This window comes from Calidris pugnax, unplaced genomic scaffold (genome assembly GCF_001431845.1).
Source record: "Calidris pugnax isolate Ruff unplaced genomic scaffold, ASM143184v1 scaffold24, whole genome shotgun sequence".
Lineage (NCBI taxonomy): Eukaryota > Metazoa > Chordata > Aves > Charadriiformes > Scolopacidae > Calidris > Calidris pugnax.
The window spans coordinates 28,848,558-28,867,971 of record NW_015090922.1 but is presented as its reverse complement, the minus strand read 5'-3'; the positions used below and the strand labels follow the sequence as shown (position 1 = coordinate 28,867,971).

At 43.3% G+C, this 19,414-nt stretch overlaps 1 protein-coding gene across 7 annotated transcripts in view; it reads left to right on the top strand.

Annotated features, from left to right (window-relative positions):
- The first annotated feature begins 675 nt into the window (after positions 1-675).
- Positions 676-19,414, top strand: part of SMOC2 (SPARC related modular calcium binding 2) — a 141,658-nt gene continuing 122,919 nt past the window's right edge. For 3 of the 7 annotated variants that reach the window (XM_014951162.1, XM_014951161.1, XM_014951160.1), the window contains exon 1: positions 676-1,375. In XM_014951162.1, the coding sequence (XP_014806648.1) occupies positions 1,301-1,375 (75 nt within the window). In that variant the 5' untranslated portion in view covers positions 676-1,300. The remainder of the gene's footprint in view (positions 1,376-19,414) is intronic. The other 4 variants (XM_014951167.1, XM_014951159.1, XM_014951166.1 and 1 more) reach the window with 3 other exon arrangements.

Below are 19,414 nucleotides of genomic sequence, written 5' to 3'. Positions count from 1 at the left end.
AGCCCTTTTGCGCCTGGGTCCTCTCCCACAAATGTGCAAATGTTATAAAGCTGATAGCTCCGACTCCCCGGTAGCACCGCTGAACCGTGGGGATCTCTGGAGGCTGGCAGGGAGCCACCGGTCTCAGGGGAGGAGTGGGGGACTCCTCCATTGACAAAACTGCAGTAAAAAGGTTTCTTTCAGGCAGTCGGGTGTAGGAGATCCTCTGGCGGTTCGCTCTAAGGAAATAATAAAATGTCTCTATTCGCCTTCTAAAGGATAAGCGAGAAAAGCGCGAAGCCGTCGGAAGGGAGGTTTCACCCGGCGTTTCCCGCACGCTCGGCTGTAGCCCCGCAGCGACCCGCACCTCCCCGGGATGCTCCGCCCCGGGCAAGCGGTGCCCCCCCCCCGCCGTGCCCGCTCGAGGGTCCGGCAGCCCCCGGTGACGCCCGGCTGCCGCCCCCCGCCCCACGACAGGCCGCTGCCGCCCGGCTTTTGCCCCCTCCGGTAACGTCTCTGCCTCGGCCCTTGCTCCCCGCGGTGCCCAGGGCGGGGGCGGCGGGGCCAGAGTCGGGGCGCACCGGGAAGGGGTCGGGGTGCGCCGGGGGTCGGGGCGCCTCTCACCCCGCCGGCGTGCCCCCGGGAGCACCAGGGAGGGTTAATCGGCGAGGATCTGTGGGTCTGGGAGGAGAAAGCGGAGGCCGGGCTGGGGAGGGGGGAGGATAAGAGGAAAAGGGGAAGCGCGGCTCGGCGAGGTCGCACACCGCCAGCCTCCGCAGCCGCGGCACTGCCTTCCCGCGGCACCCCCCCGCCGGCGGCGGACACCGGAGGGGTGGTGTGGGAGGGTCCTCCGTCCCAAACTTCTCCTCCCGCTTCCCCTGCCAGGGGGTAGACGAGTCTGAGGGGGGAAGCAAGCGAGACCCCCAGGGCGAGGCGGGAAGCCCTTCCGAGGGCGGAGGGAAGCGCGGCGCCCCGAGGGAGGCGGCGGGGTCCGACGGATCCCCCCGGGCAGTGGGAGCCGGGAGAGGAGAGGCTGGGGAGCATCTCCCAGCCGGGGCTGACTCTCCAGGAGCGAGGGAGGGACAGGGAAAGAGAGAGAAACCGCCGCCTCTCCGCTATAGTCCCGTCCCCAAATTTCAAGGGGTGGGGTGGGGAAAAAGAGAAAAATAGGACCTAAGCTGGGACCTCCCAGCGGGAGCGATTGAAAAGGAGCCAAAGCAGGCATCGGAGGGGGGGAGCGACATCCCAAGTTGCGTCCCCCTCCTCCGCTTCCCGGAGCCGCTGCCGCCGCTGCCTCCTCCTCCGCCGCCGCCGCCTCAGGATGTGGGTGCCGCTGCTGCTGCTGCTGCCGGAGCTGCTCCCCGCCGTGCCGGCCCAGAAGCTCTCCGCCCTCACGGTAAGGTCGCCCTGCCGCCGGGCGATGGGGCGCCGGGCGGGTCGGTTCCCCCCGGGGGCGGGGAGCGCACCTGAGCGGGGCTGATGCGCTCCCCCGCGGAGCCCCCGCAGCCGCCCCGCAGCCGAGGGCCGCTGCCCGCTTTGGGCGGAGGATGGAGCCCCCCCAGCCGAGATGGGGAGCTCCGCCGCGGTTTGCGGGCGGAGCGGGGCGCGGAGAGCGGCCGGCACCGCCGCCCCGGTGCGTTTCTCCAGGGGGAGAGAGCACGGCCCGCGGCAGCGAAGGGGAAGTTTCCTGCGGGGCTCCGCAGAGATTTACAAGGGCCGATGTTAATGCCCGTGTTAACGCTTTTATTTGCCCGAAGAGGAATAAAGCTGCAGTGAGGTCCGCTCTTGGACCGCCTTGAGTTGACCGGTTTGACTTTATTTTTAATGACAAGGCGACGTGAAACAAGCCTCTTTGGCTATTCCGGGCTCCATGATGCTAAACATGGAACTCTGCGTAGAGATGGGTGAGCCAATTCATTAGGCTTGCTAAATAAGCCATAACCACTTCTCTAGCCAAGACCTGAGGTTTGCAACGAATAGCTCAGTTCAGTCTTCTTCTAGAGCTCGCAGTGTTTGCAAAGCTATAATTAATGCAATCTGTAGAAATAAAAACATTTTCCTTAAATGTGTTTTTAAACAAGTACTTGAGTAAACATAACGGGCAGCGAGTACCCCTTTCAAGCTGTTTTTAAGTGTTTTGGTGAGGGCTGCGCCCTTTAGAGTTTATTATGCTAAAGTTACAGGCAGTTGCAAAGTGAAATAGACTCTGTTTTTTGTCTTAGTCTTTCAGAAAATTTCTCTGAAATACTAAGAGTTGAGGTTTTTCCTTTCTTTTTTTTTTTTTTTTTTTTTCTTTTATTTTCTTTTTGAGTAGGGGGGATAGGGACAGCTCAAGGAGAAACGGCGGTGGGGGATGGCTGAGCTGTTCATACCTGAAATTCTTCAGAAAAAGTTTTGCCTTCTTGTCTAGCTATTTGGAAATGATTTGTAGATTAGAAGCTGCTAATTGAAAACCTTTAAGGAATGAGTTTGCTCCATGAATTTTATAGTGTGTAGCATTTGAAAGTGAACAACAAATAAAGTCAAGTGATTCTCATCTATTATTTTTTAAGAACCTTGTTTGAAGCACTCTTAGGCTGTCAGGTGATATTCTAGTTAACAGATTAGCATTGCATTTAATTCCAAGTTCACTTTTACAAACATGTAAAGAGAATTTACAAGAGATTAGATGTTATATTCTTTCTTCTGTACATAAAAAAGTTCTCAGTATTAGCATGGAGGTAAACTGGAAATGCTACCAAAACTTAATTTGTCCAAATGTAAAATAAGAGTGATTGCGATGGTTAGGTATCTTTAAATGATATATGACTCAAATGATGCCAAAGCCTTTTAATAGATGTATATAAATCACTGCTGAATGCAACTGTCATTCAGTGAGTGGTTGCCCGCCTCACAAAAGCAAAGAAAAATCTGGCCAAGGGCACTTGGGAAGACTCTTTAAAAATTAGATGTCTTAGACCCATTCAGATGTATTTGCACAGTTAGCTGAGAGATGTCTGAAATCCTTCTGTTCTCTCCTTCACCCATCCAGAGTGCATATTGTTCGCTTCTCTACCTTATAGTAGTGTTCATCTTTATAAACCATGACCAGAAATGTTAATCCTGGTCAAATCCCCACCCTCTGCTACCAAAAAGGTAATGGCTTTGGAGACTTCAAGCTTTTGAACTGAATCAAACTTGAACATTTTGGTAAAGGGTAGTTAGCCCTGTTAGTATGGGACTGTAGGGAGCGAGTAGGGATGCTAGTTTTTTCTGCTGCCTGCGCTCTTCTTTACAGAGATGGCTAGACCATATGAAATTAGACATTAGAAATCTTTCCACAAAATGGACAATGAACAGTCAGACACGAGTAGAAAGAAAACAACACACAAATGCACTCATGCACACATACTTTTTACATCTTCCCACAAGACTAAGCTTTGAATGAGGCAGGTTTATTTCTACTATTTGTGTACTTTCCTATTTAAACAACAAAAAAAGAGCAATGCTATTACAGCGACAAATACCACAGCACTAAATCATTCTTTACTCCTGCATTTACTCATTCTTTACTCATTTTGCTCATAGTTCACAGACTGTATAACCCCTTCCCACATGTACCTTTCTCAAATATTCATGGATAGTATAATTATAAGGAAAAACAAACCCAGGCTGTGTAGAAAGACCAAGAATGTATGACTTTTTTTTTCACCTGCTGTGCCAGTATGTGATGACAGAGGACTACCATTCTTTTCTGCACATCAGATGAAGATTTTATTTGTGGTTGGAAGAGCAGCAAAGAAAAACTGACACCTAAACCATTCTATGATTCTATGACATTTTCATAAATAACTGGAGGCCACAGGGACAGAGCATGTTTCACCGTGGACCTGAGTTTCATGGAAACTGTGGGACGATTGCAGGGAGAGCGTGCACATCCCTGATGGTCTCACACCGTCATGGGCATACGCAGCTTGTCAGGTAGTGGCAATATCGGGGGAAAAGTCTCCTTAACCGCAGTGGTAAATCTGCCATAAGATGAGTCTTAGCAACCATATGCTAATAAAATTAAAGTTCCCCCTTAGCAAAATCAACTCTAAAGTTAAGGTAATTTTCCAAAAGCTGATTACATGTATTAGAGGTTTTTTTCCTTTCCTGGATGTTGAACATCTCTGGGTTGTAAGTGAAAAACTGTATGATGACCGGGCAGGGAGGGGGGTATCAGCATCTCTCTTTATGTTTTTATCTGTTTGAACAGATATCTGGGCTGTTTTAACTTTATGTCCTCCTTAGCACCAGAAGCAGAGCAAGTATTACTTTCGGAGAAGACTTTCAGTACTTTGCAGAGCTGTATCCCCGTTTAATCAGGAATAATATTTTTGTGTTTCTCTTGGACAGAAATACCCACAACAACCACCCATGTCTATAGTTCAGGTGAATATGTGATTTTCAGAATGTTGGCACATTTGCAATAGTACAAAAGCAAGAAATTACAGAAATTTCACACAAATAACACCTCCAGGAGATTTCTGGGTGCCTCAGTCATATGTGACTGCAGGTCTGCAGAGGCTGGTGTGCACATGGCTTCCTAGAGCCTCGAAAATAGCCGTCAGGACAATTTCTGGCAGGTGCGCATCAGAGTAGTCAGCAGGTAGTTGAGATGCATCAGGCAGTCTGGAATCTGGTCTTGTAGTCCTTAGAGCTACATCTAAAGTGAGTGTATGAGTGTTTTGACATGTCACTCTCTGCCGAAGCTGTGGACGCAGACAGAACTCACTTGGGTCCCTGTCTGTGTGCCAAGGTAGAGAAGGAACAGGAGGGGTGGGCTGATGCACTCTTGAGTCTTTACTGGGGAGCCAGGATGTGCACCAGGGTCCAAGAGTTTCTTGTGGATTAGAGGTAGCCCAAAGCTACTTTGAATTGGTAGCAATCTTGGCCTCTTGTGGTCAAAAAATACTCTTTGCTATGGTTGTTCCCCTGTCTCCTGAGTAGGAGCATATTGCAATAATAGACAAAGTGAGGGGAAACATAATATTCCAATTCAGAATTGCTAACTGAGCTACAGGGATGCATGGGGGAGGAAAACATTATTTTGTATTATATTTATTGTTATTTCAAATAAACAAACATTGGCAACAGAACAATGGTTTTCATTCTGGGAAGGTAGGCTGAGAGCTGTCTCATAAGAAACCATGAGATCTGGAGGGACTGTAGCCAATTTGGCTGCTCCTGTTTTTTCCTTCCCGTGTGTCAAATACTAATGTAAAACATTCTTCCTTTCCAGAAAATATCTTAAATAGCCTTGTCTTTTTACCTTGTTTATGGAAAGGCAGGTAATAGCCTGAAATTCATGTCACAGGTTGTTGGAATGTTTTTGAATTTCTGTGCTGTTCTGTGAGATGCACCCATTCTTTTGGGATGTATGAAACCGGCAGCTGAGCCTTATTGGCATATTGTATTAGGGGAATCGTCATAACTTGAGGATATAGGTACTTCTGTTTTGAAACACAATGTTTTGAAGAAAGCTCATTTTGTTCCTCAAATAAGTAAGTTTAAGATCACTGCACTTACCACCACACTTACTTTGGCATTGTTTATGCTGTACTTTTGGAACTATCAGCTTTTATATCAGTTGCAGTGGTGTGTGTGTGTGCATGTACTTGTACAAACAATGGGACACAAGTGTTTCTTATTTTAAAATCTTGATGACTTAGAGCATACCACAAGCTATTTAATTTTATCCTTTCAAAGCCTTGCTGAACCATGTGTCCTTCTCAATACAATATTGATCTTAGATCTTACAAAGGAAGAAAGTTTGCTTGAAATCGCTTCTTGAAATGAACACCTCTGCCTGTTAAAAGTTCCTTTCATCAGAGGCTGAGTATTTCAGGGAACAATTGTTTTCTTTTTCTCCCTTGGCACATGCTTTGTGAGTATTCAATAGCATTTAATGTGCTGGATAGCTTCCACAACACTCACCAATATAAGATGGACCACTAAGGTAGTTCAGTAAAGGGAAGCTAAACACAATCAAAGCTTTCCAAGTTAAGGACCCATTTGGATGGCGCCTGCAAACCCAAACATTTGGAAAAGTTACTCTAATTGTGACTCAAAACCCAAGACCATAAATAAAACTGTAAGTGGCTCCAGATCCTAACATCATTGTTACTGCAAATGGGCATTGGTACAATCAAGGGTACATCAGCTCTGAAAATAAAACACTTTCAACAATGTTTCCTTGCAATAAACTCTCGAGACACTTCACACTCAAGAAACAAAAACAAAACCTGTGGGGGTTATTACTGAAAGAGTCAGCAAAACTTTTGATCAGGGGTTAGAAGTAATTTTTCTGCATGCAGCCGACATAAACTCTACCTTATAATGTGAAAGATAAAATGGAGATGGCAGGTTGATCGCACACCCATAAGATTTTAAAACTAGAAGCGAAGAGTGGGAGCAAATGTGGATGGGGAGGGAAGAGCAGGATAGGGTAAACAAAAAAGAAGTAGATCCTGCAGCTTTTGGCCAGTTGTGGTGCTCTCGTCCATGCCCCAGTGCCCACTGAATACCTCGAGGAACAGCCATGTGTATTCCTTGACAGTTGGCAGACCTCGAGGCTTGGTTCATTTTGAGAAGCCTCCAAAGGTTTAGCTATTATCCAAAACCTATCTGAACCATATTGGTTTGGAAACCGGGCTACGAATCTGTTCAAGATCTGGCTCACTCAGGACTTTGCTAGTGTTTCCATTTCTTCAGCCAGACCAGCCTCACCACAGGCACAGCCATTTTCATGGTATTTTGGTACTTCCATTTCCTGTCAGGCCTGAGACCAGGAAGTGCAGAGGCGCCTGAAAATTAAAAACTGAGTCAGAAGGAGTTGGGATCAAAGACCTATTTTTGAATGGCAAATAAAAGTCTGCGTTTGGTTCAGGAGTGGTGTTTTTTTATCTGAACAAATTCGTACATTCTTGGGAGAGCTGCACAATGAATGGAGGTTACATTTGGCGAAGGACTTAGGGATTTCCAAACATTTTATTTTTTTTTCTTTAGGATCAAAACTCAAATGCTTATTAATTTTGTGGTTGATTCAGTATTGTGTTTTGAGGTAGATTTTTAAAAAATTCAGGTGAACGATTCACGATGCAAGGCATTTCACACTGGAAAGTTGGAATGCTTTTTTCAGAAATAATACAGTTAAAAGAGTTTCTGACTCCTCTGCCCCTCCACTGTCTTCTACAACAAAATTCTGATTATGTCAATCATTTTGGACTCAATGGCTCCGGATAGTCTCATGAGATATGCTTCTGTTGACATTTCTCTATCCGCTTCTGGTTATTAATTGATAATAACTGCCTTTATATTTATCTACAGTGGTAGATAGAACACTTTCCAGTGCAATACTGGCTGTGAGCCTGAAAAGAGGAAATGCTTCAGGAAAAAACTTACAGTTTACAATATGCTGATGTTACATGGAATAATTTATGCCAAAGAAAAAGGAGGGATAACTTAAGCTGTAGCAAGAAATTGGCCATAAGCAAAGAACTGAGCAGACATGAGCAGTTACAGCATAAATAAGTGCAATTTTTCCTGTGCTTTTTCGGTCTTTCCCTAGTTGCCCATCTACATAGGGAATTGGTCTGAATTACAGCTATTGGTGTAGTGCAACGTATGCATGGGACAAGGATACAAACTCCTGGATGTGGGGAGGTGAAAGCTACCCAAAAGTGCATGGACTGGTACTTAGATTGGTGTGGTAACACTTAGTATCAGAGTGTTCCTTAATATGACTCTACTAAATTATGAATGGTCTTAAAGAAGCAAGGTTAGTGTCACGTCTTACCACAGAACCTGTGAAGTAAGTTTGTGTGTAGTCAGTCCCCCAAACTGAAGTTTTAGCCAGTCCTTGCAGAAGAAAATGCTGTGATGAGTTAGTAACTGCCCTTCAGTGAATTTTTCCTCCTAATTTATTAGCTTTTAAAAATGACCACTAAGTATTTCATCAGCTGCTCAAAGTCCCGGCTAATAGAGAATACATCCTAGAATTCTTGTTGGGACAGAAAGAGAAAACATTTCCTGAAGGTGATCCTTTCCAGCTCTCTCCCTGGCTTGCTCAGTGTGCCGCTAGAAAATGCGCTCAGGAATGTTTACCTCATACCTATCCAGAACCTAGCTTTTTTTTCTTCATTTACTTTAAGCTGCTTGTTCTGTCACTTTCTGAGTCACTGAGTAAAGATCTTTTTTTCTTTTGTGTTACCGTAAATTTGTTCAGAGGATGTAATAGTAGACTTTCCTGTCTTCTAGGTGTTCATTATTAAACTGTATACAAATTAGCTGTCATACATATACTATAAATCTATTATTCTCTGTCCTAGAGCACCTAAAGAGTACATACATGAAAGCAAAGAAAATTCCATTGCTCTGGAATGCTCTTTCTTTATTTATGCCATTGCTGCATACTGTATTTTACAGATTTTTAGGATACAGTTGCAGCCATAAAGTGCTCATAGTCTTTTGTTCAGGCTAGATTCATCATACATTTATCGATACTCGTTGTTCAGTATTAAAGCAAGTTACTGTCAGTGAATAAGCAGCGTAAATGCCCAGGAGAGGTCTGTACATTTTTTGAAATGCAAGTAATGTCAGACAAAGAATAATTTTAATGGTAATCAGGATGGAATCACTATGATCCGTGTAGCAAGCTGCAGCACAGAGAAGACCTGCAGATTGCGGGCATGTATGGATGTCAGGGAGGGAAAGCAATGACTCAGTTTTATTATCTTTCTCTTGCTCTTATCTGAAGTAAAGCGGAGGAGTGGTGGAGTTTAGTCTGAGTAAAAGTCTGCCGTTGGGTCTCATTACTACTCTGAAGGAGGGGGAGAAGGGAGAGTCACGTTTTGGTGGACACACAAGCCATTTAACCATATTTTAACCATAATATGACTACATGAACAGAAGTGCTGTTAGATCAGACTATGTGTCCTGAAGTATCACACAGCATGAACTGTGTGATCTGCCTGGGATCTAGATCATTCAGTCTAGAGAACTGAGTCCCAAACCTTTTTCTTTGTTAGGTGCTGCTCTTTAGAGTGGCATCTTTCTGCTCATGGTAGAGTTTAGTGTCTGGGACGCCTTTTCGGAGAATGCAAGGCGGAAATATGGCATTGGCAGCATATCAGAAAGGCAGTGATATTAAAATGTGGGAAATCTCTTCTCGGTGAGGCTGGTAAGTGTGTGCCATGCTGACTGCAGTGCCCTTACCTTCATCCTGACTTACTATAGGTATCCAAATACTCTGGATTCGTATCTGGGACCACAAGGCCTCTTTGGTCAGTTGTCACAAGGACTGACACTGGCCTCTGACTTGACCATATGTTTATTTGTTTAGTAAAAGGAATTTGGTCTGTAGGATGGCTTACTTTTAGGAGACAACCATCAAAGACTTCAGAGACGTAAGATGAAAAGCAGAGAGGGGATCTGTGCAGATCTTTCTGCGTTTCTCCTCCTGCCCATTCCGTTGGAGACACAGAGTGGTGGCATCACTTACGCAGCATCCTCAGGGGCAGGGAGGTCACCTGTCTTCTTCTGTGACACTTTAGGGATCCACCACGGGAGGGAGTACAAGAGCAGCACGGGCTGCTCTGTCCCCTCTGGGAAGGGCTGAAGGCAGGGAATCCCTTGCTTCTCTACCCGGCTGCCTAAGTCTGGGGGGAGGAGGGAGAAATCTGGGGACCTTCATTTTTCAGCACTTGCCCATCAGATAGGCCCTCAAATGGGAAGAATCCCAGATGGAAGAAAATCTCAGCAAAAGCTATTGAAAGGTGAAATACAGCTCTGTAAAAAGAGCTGACTTTAATGACATGGCTTGCCTTGACATTAATTAATCATTAGCACTGGTGAGAGCTCAGAGCAGGCTGGTGTGTACAAGCGGGGAAATATGGCTTTACATATACTCTCTCTTGACTGTGGGACACTGGGAGGGGTTCACCCTGTAGAAAGCAATATGGCCTGTTCATTTCATTGCTTGTATCCGTACTATTTTATTTTTTTTTACAGCATTTCTTACAGGAATTCTGGTGAGCAAGACAAAACAAAGTGGACAACTTATTTTCCACACTGTATTTAATGGGATTATGTTTCAGACTGCATCCTCCTGGGAAGGCAGTTTTCAAGCACGTCAAATTTTTGATGGATTTCAGCCTAAGTGGATTTAGTTGCAAATCTGAACTTTGCACAGGAGGTTTTATCTTTCCATCTTGTTTCCTTCTTGAAAGGTTCCATAAATTACATTTCTGAGAGAAAGGGAAAGATTTTTTGAAAGAAGTGTTCATTTGGTAAATTGCTCTTCTGTTTAAGTTCCCCTTTTCCAGGTGCTGAATGACTCCCAGAGCAAAAGTTCTGTCATTGCTTGGTGATAGACCTCTATTAGTTTGCAATAAAATTACAAGGCAATATTCGTGAACTGATAATTGATTTCTTTCTAGAGGAAAAATGGCAAAAAGCAGGTCTCAAATGTCTATTTGTCTGCACCTAGTGTTGTAATTTTCTCCAGTGCAAAATGAATATACTTCTTCTGAAGTGTCAGTGTTTTACATTCACTAGACAGAAGGCCAGGATAGATGGAAGGCAATAAGAAGGTCAGAGTATTTCCTACTAGATGGCAAAGCCAGATCTGACACCAAGATGAAATGGCATGACTATTGCTTATGGAGATTGCTGGATGCACCTTGGTGGCTGGTGACAAACCCACAGAAGCACAGAAGATGCAGCACTGCTAATTTGATAGGGTAACTGGTGAGATAATCACAATACATGTAGTACTGAGGTAAAACCAAAGGAAAGAACTAGCAAAAACCTTGCTGGTAGGAGTTGGCCCCGAACAGCTCAAAGCTGACATCCTCTGTGTCTGGGCTGCTTCTGGTCTCTGCAGATTTTGCTCCAACCTTCTCCCTCCCCATACAGTTGATCTTTCCTTAGTACATCTTTTTTCCTCAGTGTTTACATGCCTTGCCTGTTTATAGACTGTAGGTTCTTTGGGTTTGTACCATGTTTTTGGCAAAGGAGTTTCATTCTTGGTCAGGTCTCTTGGTCTACCCTTGTTATCAAGTTTAATAATAAATATGAGTAAATCTTAAGTGACACCTGCTTACAGACAAGGCTGAACACCAAGAATGGCGAGTATACGAGTTGTGGAGTTCATGAGGCAGTTGTCACCACAGTCTGGTTCTTTACCTCCTCTGCATAGTATCCAAGCTGGCTACTTTGTACAGACTTTCCTGGTTTGGGTGGTTGGGTGTTGGGTTTTTTTGGGTTTTATTTTGTGGTGGTTGTTTTGTTTGTTTGTTTGTTTGTTTTTTTAACCTAGTCTACCTTTTGTACAGAATTGGAGCGATCAATTCAGCACTACAGGAAGAGATGAGGAAAAGGATCTGTTCCCTGGTCTTGCCATACTGCTGGCCAAAGGGGACCTGCATAGTGCAGAGTGCAGAGGGCCAAGTGTCATCTGCTTGGTATTTCCTGATTCGTGAGAGCTTAGTATTTCAACCTTATCATTGCCCTAAAGCTGGGGTTCTCAGGCTGTGGTATGTGTTTCCTTTCATGGTGCAAAACTCTTTCTCCCCTAAAGGGAAAAAGCCCTGAACCAGTGCAGCCTGGTCCTTCCTGCAAAGAATAAAGGGAATGTTTGGATTCCTCTTCCTATTTTTGCATGTAGCTCAGCATGGAGCTGGGAGCTTCTGTAATTACTGCCCTTCCCTACCTTTTTGTGACAGAGAAAAGAAGATGGGTCTGGATGCAAGATCCTTCCATCCTGTGGATGCAGCCCAAAGATCTGAGAGTTGTTCTTGCTGCTCCATTCACCACCTTTTGAATGTACTCCTTTTCCATAGCAGCAGCAGCACGAAGAACACTAGGAAACCTTGCCCAAAGGCTCTTGACAACCTTAAAGAGGTGTCAAGCATTATCAAGCAACACAGATCTTCTTCCTATAGGCTACCTGGGGTTCAAAATGTTATCCATCGGCTGCAATAAATTCCCTAGATTGCCATCTCCTATCTTAAGACTACCCATGTCTGTCATATATGTGTATGCAGAGGTGGACCATATACATTTCCATTCAATGCTTTTCTTCCTTTTGTTTTCCAATGATGATTGGAAAACTCTCATAAAAGCTGAAAGTTCCCTTGGGGTTAATAATCAGAATTTCAGATTTTCTTCTCTGAAGTTTATGCAATTTGATCTGACCACTTTGATCTGAATTTTTTGTTTGTATCTAAGAAAGGGGAAGATGCATAGGAGTTTAGTGTTAGTTTTCATTTGACAAGATTTTTAAGTTGCTAGGTTTTTTGACTATGGTGGAGATGCTGGAGGGCAGCTGTGTTTGGTGGTTAATAAATTTTTGGACTATGGTGGAGATGCTGGAGGGCAGCTGTTAATAAATTTTTATTATTTAAAGACTGAAAAGAACACCATCTCCCTTCAAATCACAGATCAGTTCCACTTCAGGAACAGCCTCAAGCAATATTTGGTTTTATTTCAGTAGCTCTCTTGACTGTCATACTAAACAATGAGAGACTAGGGAGAGCTTTTTCTGCTTGAAATGCTTATTATGACAGGAACAATCAAAAAGTTACACAGTTTCTCTCCTTGACACAAAAGTAAATTATTTCTTTAAAACTGCTACCCTCAGTCTTCTCCGCACACCTGGGGGTGAGGAAACTCCAAAGTGACATTCATTTTACGACCATGTCAGGAAATCATGCTCATTTAATACAAGTAAGAAGCAACCAGATGCATTCAATGAAATTAGGTGGTTACAAATAGGACTAATCACATGTAAAAACTCAGTATTTCCACCTGACAGCAATTAAACCAGTGTCAGAGATGCAATGAAATTCCCTCAAGGGATCTTCGTATAGATGAGTTAAACATTAGAAAGAGTGTGTGTGATGGATGGAAGAGCTTGAGAGAACTGACAAGTCTATCAAAGCTGAAGGGGGTCACAGTTCATATTCTACAGCTATTTTGTGGTATGCAGGATGTCTCTCAGGAAGAGCCCCGCAGCTATCTGCTGTCAGCAGCAGCAAAGCAGGTGTGCACGTGTGTCTGAGAGAGGCAGAAATAGATGCTTTCTGTTTCCCATGCCTGATGTTTCTTGTTTGAATATAGGTCAAAGCCTTTTAAACCTTTGTGATTATTTTTTATTGTTTCTGGGTTTGCTGAAACAGTACTGTTTAGTGGAGTGACATTCAGAAGTTGTTAACAAAGTCTAATTGGAGCTGATTACTTAATTTCGTATCAGTTCTTTGTGGCTGTGAAATGGCCTGAGGGCTGCATGTGTCCTTTCCACACATTCTGTGTCCTGCATTGTTTAAAAAGTGGTGGGCTGTATGCCAGGTGTCTTCACGGCAGTTCAAATAGTGGAGAAGCATGGGTAAGGTGATTTTTGAGATGATTTGCCCCCCTACATTTGTAAATTGTTTTGAGAGAGCAGAAATGATTCTGCCTCACTGTACTGCAGTCCTTCCTGATAAAGAGGGGGGGTCACAGTCACAGCTTTGGACCTGGTCCCCCTAAATATCAGTTTGCTTTTGTATACCCTCACGTAGCTTGGAGAGAAGAAGTGCCTGAGACAGACACTCAGCAAAAGTAAGTTTTGAGCTCTCTGATCATGTTATCTGTGTCATAGATAGAGGAACTGCAGGTGCAGTGTACATGGGGGCCAGAGGGTGTATATGATGGCAATCCAAACATTCCAGAGTCTTTATAATGCATGTTTCCAACATTCTCCACTACATCCTCCTGAGTCCAGTGAGAGTTTGCGCAAGGCAAAGTTGGACATGTGTCTGTCCTCTTAACTCTGGAACAAGGGAAACTTTTATTTGCTCTGCTGAAAGGAATGAAGGAGAAAAAACTTATTACGGGCCTCCCCTATAAGGGCAGAAGCATGTGGAGGAGCTTGGAGATGATTGCAATATCTGAAACTGATCCTGTCAATGAGCATGTTTGGATATGAAGCCCCAGAGACATGATAAAATCTCTGTCAGTCTGTATGTGCCTGCCCCCCGAATAAAGCAGGAACCTGTTGTCAGTTTTTTGTGCATATAGATAGAAGGTGGTCAACAGAAGGATACTACTGGGCACACGCTGTACAGAAGAATGGCACAAAATCAGCTCTCTGCTATTTGTTGGTACTGAGTGGTATTTATTTTCTTAAATCAACCTTGTTATCATATTCGTGCTTCTTACATATTGTCAAATGCATATGACTACAGAACTTAAATTTCCACTGAAACAGCAGGCAAACACTAATTTGTGAAATAGAATTTGTTCAAATACTGTCTAACTTTCACTTTACAGGACAGATATAGGAGTTTGATAAGTTGGAGCTAAATCCCACATCCACAGAGACCATTATTATGAGACCATTATCAGTTCTTTTTTTTTTTTTTTTTTTGCTGAGAATCGTGGTTTTCATCTTGGCAGCAAGGGAAGAATCTTTTCTGAGACACAGCCATTCTTAGATCACATGTTGCATGCAGGCTCCAGAAACTGTTCTGGGAGCCAAGATTGGCTGAAAGATACCTGGAGGTGGTGGAGGCACTAGTTCAGGTGAAATAGAAGTGAGCAGAACCTGGAAGAGGCAGTAATCAAGGTCAACAGAATGGGAAACTGTACTCAACCAAAAAATATGTGAAGAAAAAATCTCATGTCTCAGTACTTTTTATTTTTCTTTTTTTTTTTTATTTGAGAGAGAGAAATGATATGCTTGTTCCAAAATAGAATGGGCTATAAATAAAGTGTACTTGTTTTTATAAAGTTATTTTCTTACAAGCAAGCTATAAGGCAGTCTCTAAAGGTTTCATATTACATCAGAGTCACATCAATTGTCTGCATATATAACTCTGTTAAATTAGAGCAAAGGCCATCTATATGTATTGTTCATCAACACAATCCTTAAGGAAAGCTCATGGAATTGGGAGTGCCAAGGTACCTGTTATTCAGTCTGACTGTGTAATATAGGCAAGCACACACTCAGGGTTTATTGGTTTCAGGACGGACTTTGTTTTCCAAGCTCACACCTCTCCATCAGTCCTGCTGCCCCCTTTGGCCTAGAATCCTGTCCCAGCTGGATTAGGATACGTAAAGTGAGGCTCCTCTCAAGCAAGGGTGCTTCCCTGCTACTACCTTGGCTGAGAATCTGCCTTGTTGCCCAGAAGTATTTGTACATTGGGTTAAATAAAACTGCTGCAGATTTGGTGTGAAGGCATGCAATGTGGGAGTTTGTATTTTCAACAGCCAGCCTCCGTCATAGTAACTGTATGATGCACGAAACTAGTTAATGCTGTTATTTCAGCTCACGTGGCCAATACTCTCTCATGCCCATTAACTTGAAGCTGCGAATGGTGCTATGAAATGAAGGGTTGGCCTTTCAGTGTACGGGTCGCTTACATTGTTGTTGCAGCCCATTGATCAGGGTTTTAAACTTTCTCTAGCCCAGAGATTTCTGCTGTGCACTGGTTTGCTTTCTCAAACAGCTGTTGACTATACGCTGTCTCTCAGATAGACTTTTTTCTTCATCACGCTTTTCATGTCAAAGGTGAACACCATTGCACTATTGCTATTTCATTTTCCAAATTGCATTAGAGTCTGTGCCATGGGAATCCATTTAACTGTTATGAAGTTGTTCAAATACACTGTAACTTGAATCGAACACTTGGCAGATTTAGCCTGAAGGACTGTGAATCCAGATGTTATCCTTCTTTGCTCATCACCTAATAAAATACAAACCCAGTACTTTGTTACCCTAGAGATAATTTATCAGTGGCACTCAGCTTCGTTATGGACCCTTCTGTTACCCTGTGGAGGATGGTGGATGTGTCCAGAGGAGAAGTGCAGTTCCACTGTACGTAGTAGGCCATTTGGGAATTTGTCTGGGGACTCCTTCCTCCTAGGAAGTGTATATTAGGGCTTGGGAGCTAGTCCTGAAGCTCTGTAATGGTCAAATTGGTAACGGTGTGCCTACAGGTGCCTTTCAGAACAAGAGGAGACAGGTTTGGTTCAAAAACAATTGGGCAAATATTTCAGCTTTATTCCCAGGTGACTGGTAAATCACGGCTGCCTTTCTGAGTGGTGGCTGAGTCTAAGAACAAGCTCACATGCGAGGCACAGTTACAGTTGCCCAGTTGTTTGTGTTTATTTACCATCATCTCTGTAAATTCTAGTTCTTTAAGAGCCCATGGAAACTGAGTAGGTGAAAAGGATGGTTCCCTCACCTACTAAAAGAGCATTTGTGAAAGGCCAAAAAAGATATCAGCTATAAGATGGGATGAAAAAATAGGCAGAGAAGAGTCACATATATCCAAAGATAAGGTGCATATAGATTTGAAGGATCAAAAAAGAAAAGCACAAGAGAAGAATGTTTTAATCAATATCACATACAAGATAGCCATCTAGCTGCAGGCAGTCTGGGGAAAATGCTCCCCTCCTGCCCAAGTCATGTACATGCATGTACTGATTTCTTTGTTTGCTTATTTTGTTTTTAACTGAGTTCCTTCTTTTGTGCATAGATGGCTTTTCAGTATCTGAGATTTAAAAATAATTATCAATAGCAAAACAGGTGAAACCTCTACTAGCCAATCTGATTAGCTGAATGGCTAAATGTTTTCTTTCATGATAAGAATTATGTAAGCAAAGCTACGAGTGACTAAAAATGATACTAGCATAAAGAAGGAAGAAACAGAAATTTGGGCAAATTTTAATATGTTTTTTTAAAAGGCAATTTCCTATGAGATATTGCATTTTTTAAGAGACCGTTTCTTAAGAAACAGCTTTTCTGTTTGAAAGTTTTTAATAAACTTTTTAATTTTTTTTTAAATCCTGGGTTTATAGTGCTGATGTTCTTAAAAAACAGTCATTATATTGTACTCTAGCAATGTGCAGTAATGCAAAGGAGTTTTGTTTCCTAAAAGAGGGGACAGAAGATAAAAATGCATGAAATCCAGCAATTTTTAAGTTATGTGTGTAGTTTTGTGGTGTGTTAGTAACCAGGCACAATAAATACTGTTTGTCATGTCAATACGGGAAAATCTTTCAGGCATGTCTGAAATATGGGTAAAATTGACATTTGAATTTGGAATCATTATTTAGCATAACAAGAGCCTGAGATAAGACAGGTCAAGTTGCTGATTGTTACTTTTGCTAACTTCTAACCAGGCATATTAAAAGTTCACAGGCAGCTTCATATTTACCACTGCAGAAATAGTGGGGAAAATATTCTTAAATAACTATCAGTTAGAAGTCAATGAAATAAAAGTGTTTATTTTGTTCTCACAGTTTTTAAAATCTATTTCATGCTCACAATATTTGCATGACAGATAAGATCATCTATAAAAGTTTAAAGATGTGATTTGGGGGATGTCTCCAAAGATCCATTCTTCAAACATGTCTTTGAAAAATGCCAAGGTGTTTCATTTATGTATTAAACATATCTTTGGTGTTATATAGAAAATTAATTTTCAGGTTGCTTGTTTCGTTGGGTAAGCACATTTATATCACTTTCATGATCTTAGTGTCACAGTGACCTTACCCATATCAAAATCTTTAGTGTCAAAATAGTCCAATCTTACAGCTGTCTTCTCTAATTACTCTAATTACCCAATGTCAAAACATCCTTATAACCCAGTCTAAATACACTTGAATCCAACAAATTAACACATGTAAGGCTTTTTTTTCCCTCATATTATTCAATTAAAAATGAATTCCCCTTCCTCAGTCCAAAGCAAATCATTACACATCCCTCTCAGGGGACCAATTCCTTTCTACTTGAACCACTACAACTGCCAAAACCCTCTTAATATGGTAAAAAATGTAATGTAAAAGGCAAGCCGTCTACATTAGGGAGTCAGGCACTGTAAGGACCAGGGAGTGGAAGCAGTGGGGGTTCCCCATGGAGAGCCAGGGACTGTCTCACCCCCCAGCCAGGATCAGGGCAGCCATGGGGGCCTGGGGCAGCCCCAACCCTGGGCGTCAGGCACCTCCCAGGGGATGGTGTCAAGGTGGGAAGTCCTCCATAGCTTGAGGTCTGAGTCTGGATGAGCACAGCCCATGGTGAAGCTGTAGGGTGGTGGGAGCAATGGATCAGGCAGAGGCCAAGCAGCAAAGATGTTGCTGAAAAGCAGATCTCCGTGGGCAGGGGCCAGCCCCATCCGGGTTGTCACCACCCAGTGCTGCCTGGGAGCCTCTCCCCAGGGACACCAGGAGAAGGGGGCTGCTGCAGCTGTGCTATGTCTCTGTTGACCTTGAGCCCAGGCAGCCAAATCTTTATGAGGGGCATGCTCTCAGGACCCATACACAGATATCCAACATTATGTTTAACTGTTATAATCCAGAAGGCACCCTGAAAAATGTCTGTTTAATCTGCAAAGTAATTCTGCCAATGAAAGATCCTAGCAACCAGTGTTTTGATCTGGAAAAGGTGACAGAAGCCAACTTAAGGCAAGCAGAGGCCAAGGTGTTGTTTCCAGTTTTACAGGACAGAAGCTGTGTTGGTTGGTGGCAGTGTAAGCACCCCAGCAGATCACCTCTGCATTCTAGTCGGTATTGTGTAGCATTGTACTTTGTATAATACAGATTTTAGAGCTTTAAATTGCTATGAAATATACAGGCAATACAGAAAACAAACCTCTGATTTAATCACATATGTTGTGCTGAGGTTCCTTTGTTATTGATGAGTGAATACTTTTCCCTTGGAGGAGAGTCACAGACAAGAAGATAAGCACAATACCAAACCTAAGGATCCCATCATCCTCTAAGTCATGAAAACAGACTGAAGGGAGAACCTGGGGAAAGGAATCCCTATGATGTGTGTTTAAGAAACCAGAAAAATGCAACCATCTGCATAGAGGACCGTCTCAGACAGACTGCGGAAGCAATGTGTGTCCAGCAGTTTTGCAGCTTATCACCCAGTATGTCTAGAGACCACTAGTCTTTGTAGGTTCCCACATCATAGTGAATATTTTTGCAAGAGAGCAGTTACTAGGCTGTTGGCCGCACATGTTAATACATGAGACATGATAGCCAGCATGCAGATAAAGTTCCCCCATCCACAATATCCTCAGGTGCGAGCTGGAGCAAGCTACAACAGGAAATGAATAAATTGCTTTCCACATTGCTTTCCCTGCTTTCCACACCATATAAACTGCAAAGTGCAAGTAAACCTCGTGAAAGCATGGCTAGGCTGCCAGAGACAGAAGCTGTGTGCCTGACTGTGTGTACGGGTGAAGAAAGAAGGACTTTGTGATCGTTTCTGCGCTGCACAGCTGAGTTTTGTGCAAACACGCCTGAGCTGTAGGAGCCCACATAGCTCAACGTAACTGTGTTACCACGGCACAGTGCCCAAGCTGCTGTGGCTTTCAGAGCCATGCAACATTAAGTAAACATATCCACCTACATCAACATT